General features: G+C 45.3%; 1 protein-coding gene across 5 annotated transcripts in view; it reads right to left on the reverse strand.

Moving 5' to 3' along the window:
- Window positions 1-15,638, reverse strand: part of SMARCAL1 (SNF2 related chromatin remodeling annealing helicase 1) — a 60,227-nt gene extending 44,589 nt beyond the window's left edge. Inside the window, exons 1-6 of one of the 5 annotated variants that reach the window (XR_012641393.1) lie at window positions 15,395-15,550; window positions 12,840-13,832; window positions 10,662-10,712; window positions 8,029-8,289; window positions 6,904-6,954; window positions 1,487-1,670 (exon numbers count right to left, since the gene is read on the reverse strand). Coding sequence is in view for 4 of the 5 variants with exons in the window: in XM_074967042.1 (XP_074823143.1) it covers window positions 1,487-1,670; window positions 6,904-6,954; window positions 8,029-8,289; window positions 10,662-10,712; window positions 12,840-13,743 (1,451 nt within the window). In the remaining variant the exon portion in view is untranslated. Of the gene's footprint in view, window positions 1-1,486; window positions 1,671-6,903; window positions 6,955-8,028; window positions 8,290-10,661; window positions 10,713-12,839; window positions 13,833-15,394 lie in introns of all 5 variants that reach the window. The other 4 variants (XM_074967042.1, XM_074967043.1, XM_074967041.1 and 1 more) reach the window with 4 other exon arrangements.
- Window positions 15,639-20,309: the final 4,671 nt, after the last annotated feature.

Genomic DNA, 20,309 nt, shown 5'->3' on the forward strand with positions numbered 1-20,309 from the left:
GGTTTTTTACATCAATGTTTTTCACTTCAGAATTGCACTTTTATGGAAACACTGAGATCATGTTGAACGTAAGAATGGCCATAGAGGGTCAGACCAACACTCCATCTAGCCCACTATCCTGCCATCCGACAATGGTCAGTGCCAGATGCTTCAGAGGGAATGAACAGAACTGGGCAATTTAGCAAGCGATCCATCCCTTGTAATCCAGTCCCAGCTTCTGGCCCTCAGAGGCTTAGGAACACCCAGAGCATGGGGTTGCATCCCTGACCATCTTGGATAACAGCCAAAGAATTCATTTGGCTTCTCTGCAGTGGCTTTGTCTTCTTTGAGTGCTCCTTTAGCACCTCGCTCATCCAGTGGCCCCACTGATTGTTCGGCAGGCTTCCTGCTGCTGATGCACTGAAACTTTATTTGCTGTTAGTTTGTGTGTCTTTTGCTAGTAGTTCTTCAAAATCTTTTTTTGCCTGCCTAATTATTGGCCCCCAATGATTAAGATGTTCATTTTATTCCATCACTGCACCACACCTCGAACCAAAAATTAAAATGAAGCCTTGGTCTTGGGCCATTCGATTGTACTAAGTATTACAGAAGGTGCTGACCTGAAAATTCTCCATTCAGCGTGTATGGGTCACTTCCATTGGCATTAATGAGACTGAGCAACAAATATGCAGTCTTAGGATGTACAGATGCCAGGGTACTGCAGTACTGTGACAAAACAGACTGGTTAAAGAAACCATTTCAGCCCTGCTTCTGAATTACTTTGATTTTGCTGGGGTTGAATCAGACCATTAGAGATGTTTGAATCTGCTCTTTCCATGATACTACTAAACACTCACCTGTTCTTTCAGAGTTTACCCTGATCAGACTAGAAAACCATTACTAATAGCCCTATGCTAATATCAGGGGCTGGGGATTTAGCTGTGACATTTTGCTGCTTGAGATTGCTAATAAATAGTGACCACAAATGAGAAAAAAAATTTTTTTTTTATAGTTGCTCCCTCCACAAATAATCAGTTGTTTTAAATCTTCCTTGGATTCAGTTTTGCTGCCCTGCACATGTGTGCAGCTTGTAAAAAAAAAAAAAAAACATCAGCTAATGCACTTGGGCACACAAGCTGAATTTATGAGAAAAGCAAATGATGCATGTGCACATACCCGGAGAGGCAAAATCAAAGATGTACCGAAGGGACAGATTTACATGACTTGGAAATATTTCACACTATCATGTGCCCTGGTAAAGGCGATTTCCTTCCCAAGTCATCCTGAGAAATTCTGGATACATACTGGGTAGACCTGTGTAATGGGATTCATTACCCTTCTATTCAAAGACAAATTGAGTCTGTACCAAAGCCCAACACCCCTTTGGTGAAATTTGGATCCAAACCCATCTCTGATGGGTCATATTAAAAAATGCAAACACCACGCTGATGGGAAATGCCAAACCATAGACAGACCTAGCTCTTCATGGTATATGAATGGGACCTACTTCACGCCTTCTCTCTGAAAGGGCATGAGGCTCATCACAATTTTGGAATCCACCGCTGAAAGGTCAGCTTCGGGAATGTCTGAGACATGAAAGGCGGGCTCGTCAAACTGAGGACCAAAGGCTTGTATTACTGGCTTGGGCAGCGGTTCCACCTCTACCGTCGAAAGGCGCTGTACAGCTTCCACTGAAAAGAATAAACAGCAACCTGTTAGCTGAATGGAGCTCACATGTGGAATATACACTAGTGGCAGGGGGACATTTTGGTCCCACCAGCATTAGGATACTACGCTTGTCCTGAAACAGCTCAAGAAAGTCTTGCCTGATCCAGTAGGGATGGCCCAACTATGTTACCTAAAATCTGTTTTCAAACCCGGGGCTGTTAGCTACCCACACACGCAGACATAGTTGCCAAGCACAGTGCTGCTCGACCCTGTTTTCCCATGACAACCGCTGCTAGCATAGGTCCCCGGTCCAGTGTGAACAGGAAGTTTTTAATAATGTATTTGATCAGCCAGGGCACAGATTACCCCACAGGCAATGTACAGCACCTTGTTCAAATCCTTATTTTTATTACTGACTGTCATAAATATAAAGGGAAGGGTAAACACCTTTAAAATCCCTCCTGGCCAGAGGAAAAACCCTTTCATCTGTAAAGGGTTAAGAAGCTAGGATAACCTCACTGGCACCTGACCACAATGAGCAATGAGGAGACAAGATACTTTCAAAGCTGGAGGGGGGAGAAACAAAGGGTCTGGGTCTGTCTGTGTGATGCTTTTGCCGGGGACAGAACAGGAATGGAGTCTTAGAACTTAGTAAGTAATCTAGCTAGATATGTGTTAGATTCTGTTCGTTTAAATGGCTGAGAAAATAAGCTGTGCTGAATGGAATAGATATTCCTGTTTTTGTGTCTTTTTGTAACTTAAGGTTTTGCCTACAGGGATTCTCTGTGTTTTGAATCTAATTACCCTGTAAGGTATTTACCATCCTGATTTTACAGAGGTGATTCTTTTTTACTTTTTCTTCTATTAAAATTCTTCTTTTAAGAAACTGAATGCTTTTTTCGTTGTTCTTAAGATCCAAGGGTTTGGGTCTGTGGTCACCTATGCAAATTGGTGGGGATTTTTATCAAACCTTCCCCAGAAAAAAGGGGGTAAGATTTGGGAGGATTTGGGGTTGAAAGACATTTCCAAACAAACTCTTTCCTAATAATAATACTACCGGTGTTAGACGTTTGGTGGTGGCAGCGAAAGTCCAAGGGCAAAGGGTAAAATAGTTTGTACCTTGGGGAAGTTTTAACCTAAGCTGGTAAAAGTAAGCTTAGGAGGTTTTCATGCAGGTCCTCACATCTGTACTCTAGCGTTCAGAGTGGGGAAGGAACCTTGACACTGACTAGCAGAGTCCCCCTAAGCACCGTAGAACTGAGGTTTTGATCTCGTTCTGCTTCAGAACTCTGAAGTAGCAGACCCCCGGGGCGTCCCTCTGCAGAGAGTTCCTCCTCGATTATCTGAGCAGAACTGATTTGAATCGCTATTATCTGAACAGAGTCACATTCCCAGCCTAAAATCTTTCCTTGTCAATGTATCCCTGCATAAAAGCTGCATATAATGGGATTGTGTCTGCCCTCCATCGTACGTCACTCATCTTAACTTTTCTGGGGCAGGAACTGTCTTCATACTGTATATGTTTGTACAGCACCAAGCACATTGACTATCTGACTAGGGCCTCTGGGTACTACCACGCTGCATGTATTAAATAATAATTAATAAATAGTAATCCTGTTTTCAAATAAGATAGGGCTTGATATAACAAAGGATGGGTGGTTCTAGGCGGGTTTCAGGATTGGGGAAAGAGATTTGCCAATTATACACTTTTTGAACTTGCCCATGACTTTGTTTTGTAACCACTTCACGGAAGATGTGGTAACTACATTAGGCTACGACTGTGCTTTGAAGCCTAGTTCAAGCAACATCCAAAGGCTTTTAAAAACATCCCTTAATGCATGGACATACCATATCTTTAGGGAAGCTGTACCGGATTTTACTCTCTGCTATGAAACTATCACTAAACATCAGAACATTTATATCCTTCATCCATACATCAATTTGCAATGATATGCAGCACAAGCCTTTATCCGATGCTGTAACAAGCTCCCACATACCCCTGGTGCAAAAAATCTGGGGTTTAATCTTTTAAAGTCACAAGTCGGTGGTCAAAATTTCATAGCATTCAATTTTCAGACACCCTTATTTCACACCCCTCCATTCCCTCTCCCTCATAAAAGCAAAGTGAAAAACACTTTTTACTCCAAGAGAAAATGATTAAGAATTAATAATATTAACACAATTTCCTGCTCTAATCTGGCTAGCACACATTTTAAACTGATTTTTCTTCAGTTTTTTTTTGACTACGTAGAGAAATCAAAACGCATTTCTGCATTATACCCAACACACGCGCGCATACCCCCACAAGGCGCTATACCAAGCATGCGTGCAATGCACGCACAGCCCCCCATTATTTCTGGAAGCACCTCTATTTTTAAACCACTAAAATAGGAAATTGGGGGAATATAGAACACTTCCAGCTGTATAAACATACAGAGCTACTCAAATTTAAATTTGTGCTCACTGATTTTATGTATTACAACTGTGTGGGCACCAAATAGGCCTCCAGATTGTGGATTTTTATCTTAGTTTCAGTTCTCTCTAGAGCAGAGGAGCAGACTGGATTCCTGCTACACAAGTAAAAAAATCCTTACTTGAAAGGATTTCAGTTTGTGCTTGTGCGATGGTCTGAATTTCCTCAGCTCTCCAGTTTACTCTATACTCTTTCAATAGTGGGAAATCTCTCCCCCCTAAGTATATCAAAAGCCTGTTATTAAACTCACAGACTTACTTATTGTGTTACTATAATTGCTACAATTTCCTACATGATCATTCTGACGCTATTGTTCTGCAGAAAAGCTAGAAAAATCATTAGGATGCGTCTGCAGCCAGCGTGATTCATCCAAGAGTCATTTTTTACGGAAGTGACCTTTTACCTAAAGATGACTGAGTAACTGGGCAAATAGATATTAACCCCTCGGAACAGTTCCTGACAAAAGGAAATCATTGCAGAAGATAAGGCACAGGCACCAAGCCATATTTTATTTTTTTGCTGGGGTAAGTGAAGAAGGACAGAGCTTCTCGACAGGTGCATATGAGAGGGCTGCAAACCCCTCACAAGTGTCCTCCTAGGACACCACCTACAGGGCCCTTTATCCCTTTCCTTGGACCTGGTTCTGGCCCTGCAAGATACGGAATGCTTCTTCCAAGGCAGTGCAAGCCCTCAACCCTCAAAAAAGCCAGCCAACTGAAAAGACTGAGCAAACTCAGCATTGAGCAGGAACTGCTTGTCACCCGACAAGATCATGCCCTTTGCACAGGCCCTATCCTGCAAGATGCTGTGCATCCTCAACTAGCCTCCACTGTGTAACTCCGTTCTCCTGTCCTGTTACGGTCTTTATATTGTTGTTTCAGAATGTAGGCTTGCTCCCCCAAAAATCTTTTGCCTCTTTACCATCATAAAGCAGCCTCTCCTCTAACGCTGCATCCAGCGTCCTGGCTTCCAGCTCCTTGATTACTATTAGTATTCCTAACGCACTCATCACTAGAGTATACAGGCACTCAATTATTAAAAATGCTCCATTAACCCATAGTAATGGTGTACAGTACTGGACTAGCATTAAGCTGCAGGATTTTGGACCATGACTGTACAATCCTCCACAACGGTGTTATAGCACCATTATAGGGCATCTTGCAATTTCCTTCTAAAGCTTATCCTGCTCTAACTCATATTTCAGGAAGTATGAGGGCCCAAAGCAAGTAGAATGGAATGATAAGTAATAATTATAACACAGAGTGCTTCTGCACTGCTTTTCATCTTCAAAGTACTTTCCAGACATTAACGAAACACACACAACTAAGAAGCAGACGTGCTGGGAGCACACTGCTGTGAGAGCGCTTTTTGCAAAGCGTATCCATCTTTTAAAAGAAATACAATTTTACGCCCTGCTGTGTGGGTCAGAATTTTGTCAACACCACACATGGGTACAAAGGGAGAGGAGACTGCATGTCTGATTGTGCCCAGAAGTGAATGTTATGGCTATAGACTACGCCTGGAGCGTACTTATAAGTAGAAGAATGATGCTCTCTCACTCAACATATTTTACTCAAAAAATTTTAAGTGCCCATCATCTTAGCATTTGGGCTTTTCAGAGGAATATGAAAACATGCAGGACGTGACAGCTCTGTGGGAGCCTGCTGACTCAGTCTGATCACTTTATTGAAACAAGCCGGGACTCATTTGCCCAGCAGTCAACACAGCCACAGGAGAGCAACCTGGATTCTAGTCTGCCTTGTACATCAACTACAAACCTGTTGGCTGAGTTCCGATTACAGAGGCTTTATTTCTAGCCGTACCGTTTTAAGCTGGACAAAACCACCTTGACAGTCAGCACCCAGACTATGGTTCTGACGCTGGCAGTTAGGAAAGTCATCAGTTCACTTATAAACTGAGCAAACTTGATCTGAAAAACTCAGAAGGTGAAAGTCACCAGCATGATATTCTTCACAGTATTTAAGTCCTGCAATGGGCTACTGGCAGGGGTGGGGGCAGAGCACTCATGCATGCAAATCCCTTGTTCACCACAGGTTGGGGGTGACTGTTTGCCAGCTGCAGAATAGGCCAGCACAAGGGAGGAGGGTGGGGAACTAGGGACAGGCCAGGGTAGAAGACACTAAGGGTATTTCTACACAGCAACTAGACACCCACGGCTGGCCTGTGCTAGCTGACTTGGGCTCGGGCTACGGGCCTGTTTCTTTGCTGTGCAGACTTCTGGGCTTGGGCTGGTGGCCAAGCTCTAGGACCCTGTAGGGTGAGAGGGTCCCAGAACTTGGGCTCCAGCCTGAACCCAGAAGTCTACAGACTAACAAAACAGCCCCGCAGCCCGACTCGGCTGGCACGGGCAAGCCGCAGGTTTTACTTTGCTGTGGAAACATATCCAAGAGCGCAACTGTACAGATCTAGTGACCCAGAATTCTGCAGAGATGGACATGAAGGGCCAGCAGCCCCTATTGCAGCTTGCCTACAGATCAGGGGAAGGAGGGAGACAGTGAGGGAAGCCATTCTCCCTCCGCTGTTTAGTTCACTCTAGAACTGAGAAGAAGTTACTGTAGAACCCCCCGCCCCCGCCATTATTAATTCACTGTCATAATTATCATCACACACACTAAAAATATATGAAATAAAAACAACAGAAATTCTACTCCTGGCAAAGATCACATCTTCATATGCCTTTGTGCAGCACCTCGTACAACGGGGCCCTGAATGGGTCACCGTCCCAAGAGAACAGACCCCACAAGGAAAATGCAGCTTCTCACTTAGCCTTGCGTAGTCCTCCAGTAAGAAACTCCATTTTCTGGTCTTCATGTCTGTAACAGTCACAATAATAAAATCATCAAATGTTGTCAGAAACTATGTTTAAAAAAAAAAAACAAAAAACCCAGCACCACCTGACTCTTCCATAAACAAACAGCGACAGCAGCATTCAATATTCTCTCCATTTCACAACTGCTTTGAAACAGTTTCCACCTTGGCCGGCCATCTTTTATTTATTTATTTAAACCTTCCTATCTCATGCTAACCAAATGGTTTTGAGGAAGGGAGCATATGTTCTCAGCAAAGTTCATGGGCAATTAGACCGCAGCTGACTTTCAGAGAGTAATAGCTAGTTGCAGGGCTGCCTCATTCATGGGTGCCCGAAGTGCAACACTAAGGCCAAACTCAGCCTGCTGTTCTGACAGCAGTTGCATCTTCCTGTAAGTCAAGAGTGAGTAAAAAGCTGATCCACTGCAAGCAGGCAGCATGATGCAGCAGACTGGGCACAGGCTTGTGAGTCAAGAGGCCTGGGTTCTGTTCCTTGCTCTGTCACTGGCCTGCCATGACACTGGGCAAGTCACTTCACCTCTTTGTCCTTCAGTTTGCCTGTCTGTAAAGTGAAGATGGGGATATTTAACTACCTTTGTAGTTCTAAGAGTGCTATAAGAACTCCTCCTAAACATTAGTATAGCTGGGTGAACTCAACCAATTTTAGTTCATTATCTAGGAAGATCATGCACATTTCCACATTGACTTGTTCTGTCATTTTCTATGACAAAAACTACAAATTAGGTGCGGAGATGCAGAGGTTGGGCACCACTGGTCAAATTCAGCACATCCAGCACTGAAATACGGTCTTTGGAATTTGTCTCTGAACAAAATGGGGAGTCATTCATGCTGCCACAGAGCAAAGCAGTGGGCACAATGTTTAAGTAGCCCAGCATTATTACAACATATACCAAAACCCTCTCTGATACAGATCCTCTCCTTTCAGCGTGTCCAGAGTATATTTGCTCTTGTATACCACCTTTTATCTTTCAATCCCAAAGCACTTTATAAGCATTCATGAATATAGCCAGCACCAACAATGCCATTACATTAGTGCAGCAATTAAACCAGAGACTCACCATAATTCCTGGAATTCATCTGTTTAAACACTTCAATAATTTCTGCAGCATACCCAATCTCAACCTCAAACCGGGAGCGTGAGATCAGAACACACTTCCCCCGGATGGTGGCAGAGGGTTTCTTCCAGCCGCTGCATGTCTTTAAGACGGATTTCAAGCTGGGCCTGCTGCCGACAGACTGTGAACACGTGGCTGGGCCAGCTGCGTCCATCTCTTCAAATGGTACCAAAGTCACTGAGGAAAGCGGCTTCACTGCTTCCACTACGGGGGAAAATAATGGCTTTATCGGAAAGAATAAATGAAAAATGGGCAGACCATGAAAACTTCAATTCCCCGAAGGACAGAAAGAGCAGGAGCCAAACTGAACCCAGACAAAAGGTGCAGGATTCTTTGGGACGAGGAGGGAAAGGAGATCAGCAGAACAGGCCTCATTCCTCTTGAGGGCAAAAGGGGACAGCTGGCCCTGTTTCCCGTACAGAGCAAGGATCAGGGAGCTGAGGTGAGGTGCAGCAGCAGGGTGAACCTACTCTGCCACCTTAGAGCAGACAATGGCAACAGAAGAGCAGCAGAGCTGGCAATGGAGAGGTAGAGAATCCAGCACACAAGCTGCACCAGCCCTGCCCAGGTTCCCTCTAAGTCACCAGGGAGCGTGATCTGAAATCTCTCTGCCTCCTGTGTAATGTCACTACCTGACTTAGGAGGCAAAATTTCCTTAGGCACCATTAAATTCTTGATGGAGGATCACTGAGCATGCTCAGAAGCCACATCTCTGTTGCTTACAGCAGGTTCCCCCCGCCCTCATCTTACAAACTCGGAGGCCATCCCTTTGTGAGTTGAGTTATGACAACAGTAAAGCTTCCTTCTCCGACATTCTGAGCTATTGACGAGCTACAAAAGCCTTAAGGTTTGAGGGCATTTTTAAGCTGGAAAAGCAGATTTTGCCCCCCTGCCTCCCCTCCTCCCACCAATAATTCCAAACAGACAAAATGGATTTTAATCCAATTTAACTTTAAAAAAATAAAATAATACTAAGCCACCTCCAAACTGAATGCAAGCATGTGAAATTTCATCCCAAAAGGAGAATTTCAGAAGAAGCATCTAACAAATGAAAAGCAAGGCTTTCAATTAAAGCCTGTATGGAAACTTTCATTTTTATCTGATTCTTTATATCTAATATAGCTATAACCCGCCCCTGCTTTAAAGAAATTAGGGGGGAAAACCTCTCTGTTCATTTTGTGTACACTTTGTTTCCCCTATTTGATAGGGTCTTTCACAAACAATAAAAGATAGAAACTTTTTTTTAAAAAAGTACAGGAAAGTGTAACTGTAAAACCACAGAAACTGGCAGGGAAAGGTACAGAACCTGCCACTATTTTTTTAACTAGTCTTTAAAAAACTGCCTAGATTTCAAGTCTACAGAGTCCATTTAATCATAGTGTATGAAACACTCAGGACTGTCTTTGGTAACCATCTACTGATAGGGATGTCAGCAGCTGCTTTTCACTAGGTGCCTTCTACCATAAGCTCACGCTTCAGGATAATTTGACAAGACATTTTAAAAAAAGATGACATGCTATTTTAAAATGGTCTATTTAGACTGTAAGCTGTGCAGGGCTAGGACTCTGCTTACGCGGTATAAGATACAGAAGAGGTTGGATATTAGGAAAAACTTTTTCACTAGGAGGGTGGTGAAGCACTGGAACAGGTTACCTAGGGAGGTGGTGGAATCTCCATCCATAGAGGTTTTTAAGGTCAGGCTTGACAAAGCCCTGGCTGGGATGATTTAGTTTAGGATTGGTCCTGCTTTGAGCAAGGGGTTAGACTAGATGACCTCCTGAGGTTCCTTCAACCCTGATATTCTAGGATTATAAGAGAGCCACCTGTCAGCGCTTAAATATACAGCAATCTGCACGGGAGGTTAAAATTAGGCCTGAAAGGTGGACTTTTCCAAAGCATTGGCCTAAATCTGCTCCCATTGAAATCAACAGCAGTTTTACCATTGACTTCAAGGAAAGGAGAGTTGGATCAAGACTGTGTGCTTTTGAAAAGCCCACATGGAATGCATGGCTGCAACCATCTCAAATTTTCTCCAGTCCACAACGAAGAAAACCATCCCCTGATATTCCAAATTCTGAGGCAACCACAATAGCAACCTCGCAAAGCCAAGAAGATCATGCCATTTCACTTTCCACTCTCCCAATAAAGAGGAAAAGAAACAGCTTCATGAAACCTACACATAGTTTACTGTTTAAAAAGATGGCATCAGAGTAAATCACTAAGTATTAGCCAGCCTGCACTTCTGGAATGTTTTCACTTTCTCTGCATGAACCCATATGAACTACATGCATGAACTCAGCCATATACTGTGGTTTGTTCGCCCCTGAAACATGCAGTTAGTGAGTGGAGAAAGCATATACTTAGCATTTAGATTACACCTAGAAACCCAGTTAAATCTAACTAACTTCAGAGATTCACAGCAGACCCTCAAATGCCCCATGCCTGAAGAATGGGTTTTCTGTTTGAACAGTGCTGCCCCGTTGTTACTCCAAGCAATAACACAGCCAACAATAATCATGCAAAGATGAGAGAGAGACTTTGATCCTGCATATCACTCCATAGGTCTGCTTACTTACTGAGACTTCTGTAGTCTTCTAAACCAAAATTCCAAATCTTCATAGCAGGATCTGAAATTGGACAGAATTTGAGTCATTTGGGAATAGAAACAAACAGTGCTGTTAAAGGCTTAGTAATTAAAGAGAATCTGGTCTGTTTATGCAGACACTTCACAAGTACCTGTCAAAAGCACTGCGCATTGTTATTACAACTGCAGGACAGCTGGAAATACAGAAAGACTTAGCAGTAGGATAGTAAAACAAACATCCACCCAAATATGAGAGGAGTGTGGAAGTAAATCACAGCACTGAAAAGGACAATGGATTTTGCAAATAAGGGTGGTACAAATATTTGTGCACGCCCTTGGATGTTAAGAAGGAGAACCTGGAGGACACTAGGATGGCTGGAGACCACAGGGTTAAACTGGTGCTGACTACAGACTTGAGTTAAGGGCCAATGTGAGCACAAGAACAAATGGATATACATGGGCCATCAACAAGTTTAGGCTTCAAATTAGGCTATGTCTACATCCACACAGGTGTGCTGCTACGGCCGTGTTGCTGTAAGGCACGCAGTGTAGCCGCACTTTGTCAGCAGGAGAGAGGTCTCCTGCTGACAAACTAAAAACACCCCAACAAGGGGAGGTAACTTTGTCAGCGGGAGAGTGTCTCCTGCTAACAACGCGCTGTGTACACCCGCGCTCGTTGGTAACACTTTTGTCGGTCGGCAGGTATTTTTTTCACACCCCGACTGACAAAAGTTTTACTGACGAAAGTGCAGCGTAGACAGTCTTAGATGCAGGTTTCTAACCATCAGAGGAATGAAGTTCTGTAACAGCTTTCCAAAGGGACTAGTGGGGGCAAAAAAACTAACTTGTTTCAAGACTGAGCTAGATAGCTTTATGGAGGGGATAGTATAATGACGTTGCCTACAATGGCGTATGGTCCTTGAGTGACTGCTATTAGCAAATATCTCCAGTGGCCGGAGATGTGGCACTAGATGGGGAGGGCTCTGAATTACTACAGAGAATGCTTTCACGGGTGTCTGGCTGGTGGGTCTCAAATGCTCAGGGCTGACTGATTGCCGTATTTGGGATCGGGAAGGAATTTTCACCAAGTCAGATTGCCAGAAACCCCAGAGGATTTTCACCCTCCACTGCAGCACAGGGCATGAGTCACTTACTGGTTTGAACTAGAGTAAATGGTAAATTCTCTGTAACTTGAAGCCTTGACATTGAGATTTGAGGTCTTCAGTACCTCAGTCAGAAGTTATGGGCCTATTTCAGGAGTGGGTGGTTGAAGTTTTGTGGTCTGTGATGTGAAGAAGGTCAGACAAGATTATCATGATGGTCCCTTCTGGTCTTAAAGACTATGAGTCAACCAACTGTCCAAGAGCAACTGAAATTAACTGACCATTTCTCCAATACCAATTTCCAAATACTGTTTCCCCCCCTCAAAGGTTCTGACTAAAACTGGCAGGAATTTTTTTTTTGTCAAAATAGTTGTGTGTCAAAAAGTACCATTTTGACAAAAATCATTTTTTCCACGATCAGAAAATTAAATGAAATTTCATTTTGAAACAAATGGAAAAACGTTTTGACATTTTTAGAATGAAAAGCTTTGATTTTTTTTGTTTCAAAGTGACTTTTCATTACAAAATGTACTTTTTAAAATTTTTTTTTAAAAAGATCAACATCAACACATTTCAAAATTTACTGAAATTAAACATTTTGATTTACTCAATTTTAAAAATATTTCATTTTGTGAAAAATTTCAAAAAAAAAAAATTCACAAATCAGGATATTTTTTCCAAAAGCTCAAATTTTTTTGCAAGGTGGAAAATCCAGCTTCCAACCAGCTCTAGTTCTGACTGCCTGAAGTCACAAAACATCTCAGGACACTTTCAATACAAGGGGGGCGGGGGGGTTAATGGAGATTATCTTGGCTAAATTCCAGTCTGAGTTATTTACTCCCTGAATTCTTCTGCAGTTTCAACTGCCTTACTTTTCACATCACCCCTAAAAGCTATATACAACATCATTGCCATATTCCACCCCTGCAAATAGCTGCATTTCCGTGACGGGTAAGGTGATTTTTGTACAGTTCCTTAAAGAGACTGATATACTGATTTTTCTTAAGAACAACAGGGGCATAAACCAACCTTAAGAAATTATTATAAATTGTTATATGTTTTCTTACCATATCTTTTGCTAGGTATGCTCTTAAACACAGCGATGAGTTCTGCATTGTAGCCTACTTCAACCTGGAATCGGTCTTCACTGTGCTTCACGCACCTTCCTTTGATAACACTGGGTACTTTTCTATGACAAAATATTTCCAAGTTAGAGCCTACACCACTAGAACTGGCCACCTTTTGCATCTTACCCTCCTTCAACGGAGTGGGTGGCCGCAGAGTGCCACAGAACTGTGAGATGCTATCCTTTTGGGGGAAGGGCCCACAGGTTGGTTTCCCTGCATTTGTTGACATTTCAGAATCACTCAAGGTAGCACTGCTCGGTGATGGCATGTATTTCATGCCAACATGTCCACTGGCAGATCTGTTCAGACTTTGTAAACGTTTAACATCATCAGGGTGCTCCTTAACAGTTAATCTAGGATGAGAAGGTTCTGTAGGTTTTTTGAATGTTGCGTGGTACTTGGGTTGCTCAGAACCTGAATAATGTTGATGGGGACTCAAAGAATTCTGGAGTATTGGGAGGGACTGTTTAGTGCTGCACATTTGACTCCACGAATCTTGCTTTGAGCCCTCTGAACAATTCTCCTGTTGCACGCCACATGAACCAGCCATTTGCTGGGGTGCGTTAAAGTGATTATATCCTTTATGAACATAGCTCTTCTGCGCCACATGGCTGTTGGGTGTCTGCTGGTGTTGGCTAATGAACCTAACATGATTGTTTTCTTGTTTCATACACTGATGCTCCAGGTTTCTTCGATAGCTTGGATTCTGCTGGTTGGATTGTTGGCTAGTGAGCCCACCAGGCCCTCCTTGCTGGGCTGCTAGTCTCTCTGCTCTTCTAGCCAAGGCCTTCTGTCTGTTCTCCTCAATTTTTCTTTTCTGTTCTTCCGTAAGGCCAGATGACATCTTCCACAATTAAAATGATAGTCCTGAATCCTGTGTGTTGAATACTAGTGAGGAAGCCAACTGTTCCTTTTACAGGACTGGAGGTGAACCTAAATAAAACACAAGACCAAGGTTCTGGTAAATTTTAACCACATGCATGGAAGGCATTTGTTTTTTATTGATGAAATGGTGCCACTGGCACCTAGACACCAGAGTGACTGGTGCAGTACAAATACCTAAAATAAAAGTAAGGCAACAGCATGGACTCGGGGCTAGACTTAAGCCATATGCAAAGTGGGCAACCATAGAGACACTCGCCTTTGGGGTCCCTGCACCCTACACCTCCTTGCTAAAAAAAACAAAAAAAAAAAACCACCCCACATACTCCAACTACCAAAGTTTTCCCTCAACCCCACCAAGATTTGTGCATATCCTGAAATACAACTGAGCCCTTGCACACGACCTCTCACAGGGCTCTGAACAACATAGGGCCAGCCCGACGTGGATGCAGTCAGAAAAAATGACTGAAGAAATCTCTCATCCATGCAACTAGCCTGAAAATCAAGGGCCTTGACTCCTAATGGGGGAGTGGGAGTGGGAAAGTATTGTACGACCACACGTTATCCTTCCGGCTCAGCCTCTTGCAGCAAGTGGCAAACACAAATTGAGCCCCATAATCCATGGTGCACGGCAAGGGCCCACCTCCTGCCTTGGGAAATTTACACTTCCAGCACCAATGGCATTCCCATAGCTACAGGTAGCAATTCAGCCCCTTCCTCTGAAAAATTCAAAGGTGACAGCTCATTCACCCCACCCTCTCCCAGATACTGTGGCTCACTCCCCTATTCCAGGGGCTCACTCCCCCACCCCTCCTGGATGCTGGGGCTCACCCTCCACCTCTCCAAGCTACTAGGGCTCACCCCCCTCCTAGGTACTGGGGCTCATCCCCGCCCCTCCCAGATACTAGGGCTCACCCCCCCCCCCAGGTACTGGGGCTTACCCCCTCTGCCCCTCCCCAGCAACTGGAGCTCTGACCCCCGGGGTACTGGGGCTCACCCCCTCCACCCCTCCCAGATACTAGGGCTCACCCCCCCCAGGTATTGGGGCTCACCCCCCTCTGCCCCCCCAGCAACTGGGGCTCTGCCCCCCCCAGGGTACTGGGGCTCACCCCCTCCACCCCTCCCAGATACTAGGGCTCTGCCCCCCCTGGTACTGGGGCTCACCCCCTCAGCCCCGCCCCCCCCAGCAACTGGGACTCTGCCCCCCGGGTACTGGGGCTCACCCCCCTCTGCCCCCCCCAGCAACTGGGACTCTGCCCCCCGGGTACTGGGGCTCACCCCCCTCTGCCCCCCCCCAGCAACTGGGACTCTGCCCCCCGGGTACTGGGGCTCACCCCTCCCAGCTACTAGGGCTCACCCCCCCCCCCCAGCAACTGGGGCTCACCCCCCTCTGCCCCCCCCAGCAACTGGGACTCTGCCCACCGGGTACTGGGGCTCACCCCCCTCTGCCCCCCCCCCAGCAACTGGGACTCTGCCCCCCGGGTACTGGGGCTCACCCCCCTCTGCCCCCCCCAGCAACTGGGGCTCTGCCCCCCCCCCCCCAGGGTACTGGGGCTCACCCTCTCCACCCCTCCCAGCTACTAGGGCTCTGCCTCCCGGGTACTACGGCTCACCCAGCTACGGGGCCTCAGCCCCGCCCCTCCCGGAGCCGGCCTCCCTTGAGGGCCCGGCGTCACGTGGCCGCGGGGAGCCACGCGCCCCTCCCCACGGCGGCCGCAGCCCTGGTACCTGCCCGCACGCAGCCCCGCGGGCCGCTCCCGCCAGCTCCCAACGCAGGGCGAGAGGCGGAGCCCGCCCCCAGGAGTGCGCATCTGTCCGGACTACAACTCCCAGCAGGCAGCGCCCCACCGGGAGGGGGAGATTAGCCGGCGGGGCGCGCGCTGCATGCTGGGAATTGTGGTCCCATTGCACCGTGGGAGATGTAGTCTCCCGAAGCCCACCCCACGAGCAGTAGTCTAGCGGTTAAGTTTACCCCCTGGGCGGGGGAGAGGCAGCAGGACTCCTGGGTTCTCCAGCTGGCTCTGCCTTTGACCGTGTGGCCACGTGGCATCATCTCCCTCCATGCCTCAGTTTCACCCATATAATATAATTACTAATAGCATGAATAGTGTGTAGTTGGTAATAATGGTATGGGAGGTGCCTTCCTCACCCTGCGAATTGTGTGTAATGTCCACCCCACCACACCCTAGTGCAAAAATGAGAGTAATATCTTACTTCCCCCGCCTTGTCTCTTAGATCGTAACAACATTTCCGGGGGGTCAGGGGGAAGGAAAGGCAATCGGTGGGTCACAAGGCTTTGGAAATATTGTTACAATCTAAGAGACATGGTCAGGGAGGTAATCTCTCTTATTGGACCAGCTTCTGTTGGTGAGAGAGACAAGCTCTCAAGCTACACACAGAGCTTTTCTCAGGTTTTTTTCGGGAGCACACCCCCAGCTCTCTGGCAGCCAGCCTCATCCAAGGCCTCACCAGAGGACCTGAAGAAGAGCTCTGCATAGCTCAAAAGCATGTCTCTGTCACCAGCAGAAGCTGGTCCAGTAAAGGATGTTACCTCACCTACCTTGTCTCATATGCTAGGACCAACACAGCTAGGACAACACTGCAAATTACAGTCTAAAGCAAAGAACACCTCGCTCCCCCACTCCTGGCACTTCAAGGTCAAGCACCCTCTGTCAACCTCTCAAAACACACTGTGATAAATGAAAGGTGGAGGGATAGCTAGCTCCCTTTTACAGACACCCAGCCAGCCAGTTAGCTATAAAATCCCTCTTAGTAGCTGTTCTCTACTTGCTTTACCTGTAAAGGGTTAAAAAGTCTCGTTGCTATGCATAGGTAAAAGGAAGTGAGTGGGCACCTGGCCAAAAGAGCCAATGGGAAGGCTAGAACTTTTTTTAAATTGAAACAAAGACTCCCCTTACGTCTGTCTGTTGTTGTTCTCTGGGGAGAGGCGAGCAGGGCAAAGACTATGCTGTAAGAAGCTTGGAGCCAGCTATGCAAAAATCATCAGAATCATACTAGAAACTACTCATTTATAACCCCAGATACATAAGTAGATCAGGAAATGTCTACGAAGATGCAGGTTTCAGAGTAACAGCCGTGTTAGTCTGTATTTGCAAAAAGAAAAGGAGGACTTGTGGCACCTTAGAGACTAACCAATTTATTTGAGCATAAGCTTTCGTGAGCTACAGCTCACTTCATCGGATGCAATTAGGTTTACCCCTTTTATTTCTTTATGGCTTGTGGATTCCTTTGTGCTAACCCCAGGTGCTTTTGTTTTGCTTGTAACCTTTAAGCTGGACCTCAAGAAAGTTATTTTTGGTGCTTAATTCTTGTAAGTGTTTTTTTTAAAAAAAGATCTATCAATAGCCTGAGTTTTCAGATGTATTTTCTTTTGGTTTTTAATAAAATTTACCTTTTTTAAAAACAGGATTGAATTTGTGTCCTAAGAGGTTTGTGCACGTTGTTTAATTAGCTGGTGGCAACAGCTGATTTCCTTTGTTTCTTTCTCTCAGCTCTTCCCCGGGGGAGGGTGTGTGTGTGTGTGTGTGTGTGAAAGGGCTTGAGGGTACCCCACATGAAGGAATTCCCAAGTGCGCCTTCCTGGGTTCTCAAGGGGGTTTGGCCCTTGGGTGGTAGCAGCATTTATCCATCCAAGGTCAGAGAGAAGTTGTAACCTTGGGAGTTTAATTCAAGCCTGGAGTGGCCAGTATTAATTTTTAGAATCCTTGCGGACCCTGACCTTCTGCACTCAAAGTGCCAGAGTGGGAAATCAGCCTGGACACACACACAAGTTATTTGGTGTTAGCACTGTGATCCCTGACACATTTTTAACTCCTACTTTTATAGCACTGAGGCTATACCTGAGGCTGAATGACATATTTGCCAAGGTGCATGGTAAGGAGAGAGAACAGTGTGGGAAGGGAAGGGAAGAAGGACACAGAGAAACTCACACTGGAGAAGAGAAAGTATAAGGGAGTCTGTATCCCAGCGTGAAGCGCTGAAGCAGTTCAAACAGGAATTAATTCAGGGAATTAATGGACTGTGCTATGCAGGAGGGCAGACTAGATGATCACAACGGTCCCTTCTGACCTTAGAACCATGGAAAGCAAATATAAGGAAGTTGGAAAAACATTGGATGTTGAATAAAGGATCCCTGGTGTGAAAAAGTAGAGAAACATTATTTCACTGTATTCATTATACATGAGAACCCAGTGAAGCAGTTCCTGTTGGAGGACTGGATTGAGTGGGGATGCCAATACTGAATAGCCAGTGTTGTGTCCTCTTAGCAGGACTAATATGGGCATATAACATGGGAACTACACTAAATGGAGTCTTAGCCCCTTCCCCCCTTGCCCACTGCCCTGTCCCACAATGCTGAGCTTGGGGCCCATGATCCACTGTGTTTGCATGTGCAGTTTTCTCCCACCTGGCAGACCCATGGGATGGGGGCAGGGAAGCCAGCTGGCAGTTTTATAAATTATTATCTATTCATTCGTCTCTCTACTTGTAATTAAACCTTAATTTACTTCTTGATTAAAAAGCAATGGCCATCAATAGTCAGGAGCTCATCAGCCTGAAAAAAGCAGGGAAATCAACAATAAGGTGCAACATGACATAACAAAAGCCATAGGAGTTCACTCATCCATTTAGCAGTGTGTATACACACACACAATCCTCTGCACAAACATAAATGCACTATACACTATCCCTTAGATAACACACACGGAATATATGTGTGCACACACAACCCCACAATGACTCACCTTTCTGCATGCACATGTTTACGCACAGAGACACACTATTACACACAGATACATACATATCTACCTGTTCACAAATGTACACGGAGAGATACATATAATAGATGAACCCAAGCTGCAAAATTTGGATCTGGATCCAGCTTCTGAATTCCCTAAGTTTGGGTGTATTTGGGTTCAGGGTTTTGTCTTGGCCTGCTATAGAAAGAGGGAGCAGATGCAAAATTTGGATCTGGTTCCAGTTTCCAAACTCTTTCCCCAGGCTTTTGTCTATCTGTTTTGTGGTGCGAAAGGATCCTCAGAGCTAGGGACTTGGTTCTAGCCCATCTATAATTACTGCGCCACCAGCTGTGTGCTGGCAGATTCCGGGTGGGAACACTGCAGAGGAAGAAAGAAGCAAATGACAGACACTCTTTGTGTCTCATGCAGCTCAAGCCTTAGACCTTTTTATTGCTCTAAGCAAGACTTGATCCCAGTGTCACATATGGGCCAGAGAGAGAGAGAGAGCAGAGCCTGAGAGTACCCAGCCACCTTGGCATTCCATGTGGCTGCTTGTTTCCAGTTCCATAGTGAGGGGCACATAAGGTTGTGTCAATGGTGGAAAGAGGCCTTGGGAAAGGGGAAACAAGCCCTTATTTGGGGGGAGGAGGATCTCTCTGACCTCCTGGGGGTGATGTCGACTTGAGATACAAGTGTCATTTGCAGAAATTGTCAGATCCAAACAGGAGCATTTGCTTGGGGTTGCAGTGTCAAGCAGAAACACAGTCAAACGTTAAGACATTTACTCTGTGTTATGCATCTCCAGTGAGGTGTGAGAAACAAATGGAGAGTGCAAGGAATAGACCTGTTGTGAAATGAAAGGCCATTTGCAAGCAGTTTGCTGGTAGCTCTCAGGCAGCCTTTCCCTTGAAGATTTCAGCCTAGCTTCCAGCTACTCTCCTAACTCCATTTATAAGTTTATGGAGCAGAGATGCAACAACAAAAAGCTGGAAGCACAGCAGGGTCAGCTGAGACACCCAGCCTGCCGGGGGCGGGGGGGAGGAGATCTCCAAGTCATTAACAGCAGCTCCTCTGGTTGATGAAAGAGCAGCATTGATCACAAGGTTCAGTCATTCCCTCTTTGTACAACTCATTTAGGGTGATGCAGTTGTGTGTTTCCACAGTGGCTTGAGCTACCACTTTGATGTAATGAGCAGGCTGGTCAATGTGTGTTGCCACTGCCCTCTACTGGTTGGAATGAGAACTGCTGATCTGTGTGTCAAAAGTTCTATACAGCTAGCAGCTAAGGGCGATTCTTCTTTATCTAAAATGTGCTTTTAGAGCTGTTCTGCAGTCTAGTTGACCTTGCTTTTAGGATATTATTCCATCTAAACTTTCCTTTCCTCATTTCATCTTACTATTCCTTGGACCAACCTGCATGATTCCTTTATATCTTTGAGATACGTGGAGACAATTATGTTCCCTCTTAGTGTTTAGTAATGCTGTATAGGTTCACACTTTTACTCCTTCCCCCACAGCTAGAACTGGAACCATTGATCTGAAGATTTCACCATTATTTAATCTTTGGATTCTGATCTGGATCTGAACTTCCCAGCTTTGGCCCATCTCCAGAGTAGGTGGGACCAGATTTCCAGGCCCAAACAGATCTGAATTTTGAGAAAGGTAGGATTCTGATTTGGATCTGAACTTAGTGGCTTAGATCCATCTTTCCTAACTCTGTTCCCTCGGGTTCCTTAGTCACTTTCTCTGAATTCCCTCCACTTTGTCTCTC

The sequence above is a fragment of the Natator depressus genome, chromosome 11 (assembly GCF_965152275.1).
Source record: "Natator depressus isolate rNatDep1 chromosome 11, rNatDep2.hap1, whole genome shotgun sequence".
NCBI lineage: Eukaryota > Metazoa > Chordata > Testudines > Cheloniidae > Natator > Natator depressus.